Source organism: Pistacia vera, unplaced genomic scaffold, assembly GCF_008641045.1.
Source record: "Pistacia vera cultivar Batoury unplaced genomic scaffold, PisVer_v2 Contig423, whole genome shotgun sequence".
In the NCBI taxonomy this organism is placed as follows: Eukaryota; Viridiplantae; Streptophyta; class Magnoliopsida; order Sapindales; family Anacardiaceae; genus Pistacia; species Pistacia vera.
In genome coordinates this window covers 1-9337 of record NW_022196250.1, presented here as the reverse complement: position 1 = coordinate 9337, position 9337 = coordinate 1, and the positions used below count along the sequence as shown (strand labels likewise).

Here is a 9337-nt window from a genome sequence, read left to right as displayed (position 1 = left end):
CTTGTGGCATAAACTTTTGTATTTTTGTATTTTATTTTTTTATTTTTTTTATTTTTTTATTTATTTTTTATTTATTTTTTTGCTTTTAGTTTAGTTTTGTAACTAAACGTTGGCCGACCAATGGAAATTTTACTTTTCGCATTTTTTGTCTATCAATAGTTTTATTCCTGCAAAGTTATTTTAATTGTTCTATGCAAACTTAGCATAGAAAATTTGAATTTGCTCCAAGTTATGCGTAGCTCGCTTCTTTAGGAACTTTTTGAACAAATAAGAAAATCTTTCTTGAGACAACGTCGACTTTGGGCTGGTTGCCTGTCTCACGTTTTGGTCTCTGAATTATGATTGATTTTCTTTTGACGTGTTTTACTCAAGTGTTTTCGAGTTTTAACTTCGTCATGTCAGGGAATTTATCTCTTGATGAGTTGAATTATGGCATGGCTTATAAAGCTAAGCTACCTTTTTTTGAACTTTGGACTCCAAGTTTTAAGATGTTATCGTTCAGGTCGTGATTTTAAAATAGTAAATAAATAATAGTAAACAAAAGGGAAGTTTTGAATAATACTGAAAATTGAGATTTGGCCATAAAAGACCTTTACATTTGATATTGGAAAAGGATAGAGAACAAAATTGAACCCAAATTGCTTATCGGTAGTATCTTCGCAGATGTTTTATCGGTAGTATCTTCGCAGATGTTTGGCATTCCATGCTCAAAATACAACTTCACCGTTGAGGTGTTCCAGGTGAAAAGTTTCTGGTGTGAGCTTTTCAAATATCCTAAAAGGACCTTTCTATTTGGGCCGAAGTGCCCCCAATTTTGGATTCTGTGTACTTGGGATTACCTTTCTGAGAACTAGGTTGCCCACTCCGAAATCTCAGTTCTTGACTTTAAAATTGAAATATCTTTTAACTCGCTATTGATAAGAAACCTTTAATTGAGATTCAGCCTAGTGCTCTTCGATTAAGTCTAGTCTCAGACGAAGAATATCTTCGTTTATTTCCTTATCAAAAACCTCTCTCCGAAACGAAATAATTCCGACTTAAACTGTGGTCATTGCCTCGCATCCATAAGAAAGCGAGAATGGGGTTTTTTTTGTCAAGCTTCTTGTTGTCGTTCTGTATGACCATAAGGTCTCGGGTAATTCATCTACCCATCTTCCTTTAAAAGAGTCGAGCTTCTTCTTAAGAGTATGCTTGATCACCTTATTAACGGCTTTTACTTGATCATTAGTTTGAGGCCGATAAATAGCGGAGAAGCTTTTCTTAATGCCGAGCTTTTCACAAAACAATTGGAAGCCTTTGCAATCGAATTGCTTTCCATTGTCGACTATGATTGTATGGGAGATTCTAAATCTACAAATGATGTTTTTGTAAGCGAAAATCCTTTTAAGTTGTTCAAAATAATGGTAGCTAAAGGCTCAGCTTCTACCCACTCGATGAAGTAGTCAATTACGACCACCGTGAACTTGACACCTCCTTTTCCCTGAGGCAAATGACCTATCAGATCGATTCCCCAAATTGCGAATGGTCATGGGCTTGTTAGAGTGATTATCTGTTGTGGTAGAGCTCGCAAAATAGCTTTGAACTAACATTTATCGCACTTCCATACAAAGTCGGCCGAATCGTTGAAGACTGTCAGCCAATAATATCCCTGGTGAAGTACCCTGTATGTCAAAGATTTGCCCTCGGTGTGATAACCACATATACCCTCATGGATTTCCTTCAGGTTGTACTCCGCATCCTCATGATCAACACATCGCAAGAGCGGGGAGTTATAGCCTCACTTATATAACTTGTTGTCGACAAACGTAGACCGAGCTGATTTTGCTTGAAGGGAGAGGCTTCATTTCTTCCTTCGAGCACTGTCTCATCTTTCAGGTACGCGATTATTGAATCCATCCAACTGTACCTTGACCCTGTTACCAAAACTGCTTCTTGTGATGCGAGGATGCTTGGACTTGGGAGGAATTTAACAAGAATAGAATCAGTTGTTTCTTTGCTCATCGCCAAAGCCAAGCGAGCTAGAGCATCAGCTACTGAATTCTTCTCCCTTGGAATCTGCAGAACTACAAGAGTCTTGAAATGTTCAAGTTTGGATTTTACCTTCGGGAAATAGGACGTCATTATGTTCTCTTTGGCTTGATATTCTCCGAAAATTTGGTGTACCACAAGCTGAGAGTCATTGTATATTTTGATTGACTCTACCCCCATTTCTTTAGCAAGGTAGATCCCCTAGAGCATGGCATGGCCTCATATTCTGCCTCATTGTTTGAGGCAGCAAACACAAATCTGACTACAGTTCTGATTGGATTCCCTTTAAGACCTTCGAGCAGGAGCCTTGACTCCTACCCCTTCTCGTTTGGGGACCCATCCACGTATAAGGTCCTTGTCATAAACTGTTGAGCTTTGGCCCCGTTGGCTTGTTCTCTTCTGAGGTGCTCGCTTCACGAGGGCTTACCTCCCCCTCGAGCTGATAGGAGAACTCTGAAATGAAATCAGCCAAAGCTTGTTCCTTGATTGCAATTCTCGGGAGGTACTTGATGTCATGCTAACTTAGCTCTATAGTCTGCTGAATTAATCTTCCTGATGGCTCAGGCTTCTGCATTATCTTCCTTAGTGGAAAATTTGTGAGTTCATGTATGGAGTGTGCCTGAAAACAGGGTCGCAACTTACGAGCGGCTAAGATGAGTGCATAGGCGAGCTTTTCCATCTCTGGGTACCTTGTCTTAGCATCGAGCAACCACTTGCTCACATAATATACTAGCCACTACACTTCTCCTTCCTTGCGTACCAAAGCCGCGTTGATCATGGACTTAGATATCGATAAGTATAATAATAGAGGGTCGTCCTAGATGGGCTTTGATAACAAAGGAGGTTGCCCCAAGTACCTCTTCAAACTCTTGGAATGTTTTCTCGCACTTTTTTGTCCACTTGAAACCCTTATTGCCCTTTAAGGTTTCAAAGAAAGGCAAGCACCTATCAGTAGCTCAAGAAACGAACCTACTTAATGCGGCCACTCGCCCTGTCAAACTCTAAACTTGCTTTATTTTAGTTGGACTCTGCATGTTTAGGATAGCTTAAATCTTGTTTGGGTTAACTTCAACACCTAGCTAATTTACCAGGAATCTCAAAAACTTCCCCAAGCTTACTCCAAAAGCGCACTTCAAGGGGTTTAACTACATTCAGTATTTTCTGAGGATACGGAACATTTTCTCTAAGTGCTCGATGTGGCTTTTAGTGACATTTTATTTGACGAGCATGTTGTCAATATACACCTTCATGGTTTTGCCAATTTGCTCGATGAACATTTGATTCACCAAACGCTAATAGGTCGTTTCAACGTTCTTCAAGTCAAATGGCATAATCCTGTAACAATAGATACCATTATCAGTAATAAAAGATGTATGTTCTTTATCGGGCTGATATATCAAGATTTGATTATAACCCGAGTAAGCATCCATGAAGCTTAGTAGTGCGTTCCCGACAGTCTCATCTACCAACTAATCGATCTAGGGTAGCGAAAAGTTATCTTTAGGACATGCTTTGTTCAGATCAGTGAAGTCAAAGCAAGTCCATCACTTGCCATTCAACTTTTTCACTGAGATTGGATTGGCAAGCCAATCCAAGTACTTCACTTCCCAAATATAGTTGATGTTCAAGAGCTTATCAACTTCATCTTTGAGCGCTCTAGATCGCTCATCATCCATAGATCTTCTTTTTTGTCTTATCAATCGAGCCCCTGAACCGACGTTTGATTTATGGCACATCACCTCGGGGCTAATCCCCACTATGTCTGCATGTACCTAGGCGAACACATCGAGGTTCTTCAGGTTCTTCTTCAAAGACCTAACTAGACTGTTGGCCAACTCATCGCTCAAATTGCTCCCAATTTTTAGAACGCAAGTTGGATCTTCCTCATTAATAGGTACTTCTCACAACTCTTCTATTGGCCCTATCGCGGGCTCTTCTTTATGGATGCAACGATTTATGGTATCCTCTAAAGGTTCAAGTTTTGGCTTGAACTTAGCGATGATCATAGTCCTCGGGAGTGCCCATTTTTGTGCAACATGAATAGCCCGATTGTAGCATTCCCTTGATTCTTTCTTGCAACTTCTAATCATTGTGATTCCGTCTAGAGTTAGGAATCTCATTACCTAACAACGCACTAAGACGGCTGCGTTCAGGTCGTCCATGAGTGGCCTTCCCAAAATGACGTTATAGGTGGTCGAGCAATCAACCACTAAAAAATCTGCCATCACCTTCCTTATCTGAGGCTTTTCCCCAAGAGTTACAAGCAGCTTGATTGTTCCCTTGAGGACTAAGCTATCCCTAATGAATCTTTACAACGGTGACGGACATGCCCTTAAGTCTCATTCAGTGAATCTCATTTCTCAAAAAGCTCCCAAGAAAATGATGTTCGCTGCACTATCATTATCGACCCTAACCCTGAGTACTCTGGCATTGCCAATCCTCTCCGCGATTACAATTGCTTCATGGTTGTGGCGAGGGGATTAGTCACATTCTTCCTTGGTGAAACCTATCACCTGCTTTCTAGTCTGGGCCGCTTAAGTGGCTTTTGCTCATAATTCATTAGGGAACCGAGTTTGTCCAAGCCTCCTGTGCATATTGCTCGCGAGAACACCTGGAGCTCCCTGCAATGTTGAGTCCCCCATAGATCATACCTACCAACACCTCGTTGTTTGGTTGGGTTTGTTGGATCTAATTATTCTGCTTGCTCGGATTTTCGCAAGCTGGCTCCTTCTTGACAAATTCTTTCAGATGACCTCTTCTAATCTGGTCCTCAATGACATCTTTTAAAGCTTGGCACTTATTAGTATTGTGCCCAATGTCTTGGTGGTACCTGTAGTATTTTTGGCAATCTCTTCTGCCCGGTGCTGCCCTCATTCTCTCCGACACGGGTAACTTTCTAGCCTCGTAAGAGGCTTCATAGATGTGAGCTACATCTTGTGTCAGGGGGGTGTACTCTGCATACCATGGAAAATGTTGTCTTTCCTTGCGAGATTCTGTCTTCTGCCTTTTTTGGAACCTATTTCGGTCCCTCTCATTATGATCTTGGCCCCTCATTTTATTTGTTGGGCAATCTTGTCGCCTGTCCGGGGCTCTTATGGGTAAGCTTCTGGCTAAGGCCGCCAACGAGCTTTCTACTCGTTGATGTTTGGCGACCATTTGATAGAACTTGGCCAAGCTCACATGATCTTCGCTTTGAAACTCTTTCCATATTTCGATCTACAGCCTTATTCCTGTCATAAGCAAAGTGTCGATTGACTTCTCGTGTGCATCCGCGACCTTTGCTTGTTCGTTTTGGAACCTCATGAAAAACGAGGTCAGAGTTTCATCATTTTCCTAAACCCTACTTTCCATATTTCTGGCAAGAAACAAGCAACTAGAATGATCCGATTGATCTTGGTGGAATCGAAACCGATGTGTGCGTGATTAATTAAAACCAACAAAGTGATGAATTTAAGTGCATAAAAGTAAAGAACAGTGAACAATTTTTTAAGTGGTTCAGCAAGTTTGAATCTTGAGTCTACATCCACCGTAATTCTTATTACTTAAAAAGCTTACAAGAAATATTATAATATTATAATTTACAAAGGAAAGAGAGAAATTAAAAGAATTACAATCAAGATAAAAGTGCAACTCCGAAATTCTCTCAATTGAGCGCTAAGATCGCACTATCATTACTGTTGATCTGATCTCTTTCGAAATATCCAGGATTCGAGTTTATCTGTGATCTGTTAGAACAATTGTCAGGGTTGGTCGCGACTAGCTTATGCTGGGTCGAGCTGTATTTCGACGAGCTTATGCTGGGTCAGACAAATGCGGCATCGAACTGATTTTAGGTCGAACTATATTCTCGTCGACTTTTGACATATCCAAGCTTAATGGAAAAATCACACGCAACACATGGGTGCAAATTGTGCTATTTAATATAATTTCTCAAAAATGTACTTGGGTTTTCAACGAAAATTAATAGTCAATAATACCCTTCTAAAAAGATTGAAACATCTAAATAAATTAGTCCTCCATTAATTTCAATGGCAAAATCTAAGAACGAGGGTTAGGCTCTAATTTTGCATTCTAATGAGTGTTTTTTGTTGTTTCTTGTTGTTTCATAAAACATACGAGGATTGCCAAATTATGTGCTAATTAACATTATTAATGTTTTTAAACTCTATTACTAATTTGACATACATAATTTGCCTTATGATACAAGTCATACAACTGATGTAATTATCTCATCGCTATCAAATAACCACTCATAATTTTTATGTGCGTGTAACAATCCTGACAAACGAGTAAATCAAAATCCTTTGATTTTCCCGCATAACAAAGTCTCTTGAATTTTTTCTTGATCTTGTCAAAACAGTGTAATGTCCGAATTAATTTAAATGTGAACTCCTGATTGATTCCTTGAATATATTATTCTTATTCCTTTCTCGTTGTCTATGTCCAGCAGTACATGTGTTGTAATAAACTTAGTTTTTTCCTGGCACCTTCTTTTTTCGAAATTACAGACAAATTTTCAACACTAGATATCAACGACGACTCCAGCATTTTCTTGCTCTTATCGAAGGCATCCCACCGCCGCTATATATACAAGCATCCACCAAGCAATGCTCTTCAGGTTTTCTTCATTCATATCTATCTTATTACAAAAATGGCTTCTTGGACCAAAGCAACCACTTTTGCTGCCTGTTTCTTTGTATGGATTTTGATGGTTTTTGCACAAGATGGATTGGCCATGGACGCTAACATGCCAGGCATGGATATGCCCCCGATCGGGGCCCCAACTCCGGAGCCACCGAAGCAATCTCTAGGCAACCTCGCTTCACCATCAATGATGATTGGTTTCCTGTCTATCCTTGTCGCATTTCTTGGTTGCTAGGGAGCTGTTTTGTTGTTGAACTTTGTCCTCGTTTAATCGGTTTGTGTTCTTATTGGTCTCGTTGTTAATAATTTTTAGTTCCTGGTATCTGTTTTATTTTCTTGATTATCTGATCAGATATCATGTTTCTAGTATATGTAATAAATCACAGTCTCTATGCACTGCTGTCTATTTATTTGGTTGTTTACAGTTAATGAGTGAAATGTTTCAGACGTTGCGGCTTGGAATCATGTAGATGCATGCTACCATGACAGCAAAAACAGAAATAGGCCTCTATAATCTAAATACAAACAATGAATTATCAATGATGATTCTAATTTTATATATGAAACTCGTGTATAATCTAATTGCATAACCAGAGGGCTTTATAAATTTTAAACTTACAACCCAGCTAGCTAAAGAAGCAACATGGAGAACTGCAAACAAATTATCACTCACAGATTCTTTCATGCTGATCATGCTCACTTGATGAAACTTGAACCAAATCCACTTCTTCTTCTTCCCTTATTTGAGGTAGACAAAATACTAATAATGAGACAAGGGGCTGCATTTCAGTATTACAGTATAAATGCAATTTATCAAGCAAACTGGTGGTAGTTTGTGGTTAGTTTTGTCATGCCCCGAACATCATTTTGACCGTCGGATATATATATATATATATATATATATATATATATGCAAACCCTTTTTTTCTTTTTTGAAGCTTCGCATTTCATTATAACATTTGGCTCACGAGAGAGAGTAATTGTTACAGACTACTTAGAGACGTCAAGGAGGGGAGATTGGTAGAGAGAATATATATGCTCCAAATAATCAGTAAGAATTCTTATAATTAGTTGAATTTAAAAGATAGGAATGTGCAAATGCTGCATGTATGGCTGCTCCAATGGGAAACACATCCTCATCAATAAAAAAGTAAGGGCTATGTGGAGGATATGTGGCTCCCGCCTTCTCATTCCACATGCCTAAAAACAGGAAGGATCCTGGAACTTCATCCAAGAAGAAAGCAAAATCTTCACTCCCTGTGAAGCAAGGAGCCACTTCTACTTTTTCTTCTCCCAATAAGTCAACTGAGACCCACTTTACATGTTCATATATTCTTTCATCATTCACCGTTGGAGGAAGTGTGGGATGTTCTCTTCCCTCGAAATCAACCTCGGCAGAGCACCGATGCACAGCCGCCTGCCCCTTGATAACCTGCCGGAAAGAAAATGAACTTAAAATTTGTACTTCTATATGCAGAACATTCTGTCTTGATGATATGTATAATTTAGAGATTTACCATGCAATTAAGTTACTTAAGTTTTAGTTACCTCTTCTATCCTTTCCCGAAGCAATGAGAAGCTCTTTTTGCTGAAAGCTCTAAAAGTTCCGGCTATTGTAGCCGAGTCCGGGATAGTATTATACTCTGTACCTCCATCAATTATGCTTACAGAAACCACCTGCATTATTTTACAATACTTATGTAAGGCGGAAAAGCTCAAAATTATACATAGGGTTGAGAAGTACATGATAAATTAGGATGGTAAAAACCTGAGAATCTAAAGGGTCAATTTCCCTTGCAACAATATTTTGCAAGCTAATTACAGATGACGAAACTGCCAAAATTGGATCAATAGAGTGTTGTGGAATTGCAGCATGTCCTCCTTTCCCACTAATTTTCGCCTTAAAGCTCCCACATCCAGCTAGAAATTCTCCGGGCCGTGATGAAACAACACCGGTGGGATACTTATGCACCAAGTGTACACCAAAAATGGCCTCAACGTTTTCAAGCGCACCTTCTTGGATCATATCTTTTGCACCTGTACCCCGTTCCTCAGCCGGTTGAAATATAAGAACAACAGTACCCTACATAGAAACAAAAAGAATAGGATAAAATTAAATACAAAATTTAATAAAGGAGAAGAATACTATATACGGTTGGGAACAGCAATTTTTTTTTGAAGATTTCCAATTAAACCTTTAATGTGTGTCGCAGTTCTTGCAGTATCTTTGCAGCACCGAGGAGCATGGTAACGTGCGCATCATGAGCACATGCATGCATTTTGCCATTTACTTTACTCTTGTGTTCCCATTCCGCCAGTTCCTGCAGTGATTTTCAGTATGTTAGAAATCCGGTGCCCAATAAACTCTTAAATTAAACCCGAGAGTATAAACGAACACTGGCCATAATCTTCTCAGCAGAGTGATATATATATATATATATATATATATATACTTCAAAGTCTTATTGTTTTAGGCTCCAATTGAGTCCTTAGAAGGAGAAAATATGACATTATGAAGTTGCAAACTTAAAAAACTTCTCCTTCATTTTTTTTCCAAAGCACACAAAGCCATCAGATCCGTATCAATCTTTAGAAGCCAGAAACTTTCGTGCTGCTTGCACAAAACAATCGAAAGTAGAAATGCTTTGCAAAACATCTATCTTTC

The 9337-nt window shown here is 39.1% G+C and overlaps 1 protein-coding gene across 1 annotated transcript; it reads right to left on the bottom strand.

Moving 5' to 3' along the window:
- Positions 1-7704: 7704 nt before the first annotated feature.
- On the bottom strand, positions 7705-9051 carry LOC116142965 (IAA-amino acid hydrolase ILR1-like 4). Its single transcript, XM_031428382.1, has 4 exons — positions 8868-9051; positions 8441-8755; positions 8221-8349; positions 7705-8104 (listed from the first exon to the last, which is right to left on the bottom strand). The coding sequence occupies exons 1-4, from the start codon at positions 8949-8951 to the stop codon at positions 7721-7723; spliced, it is 912 nt and encodes a 303-aa protein (XP_031284242.1). The 5' UTR covers positions 8952-9051; the 3' UTR covers positions 7705-7720.
- Between the last annotated feature and the right edge of the window lie 286 nt (positions 9052-9337).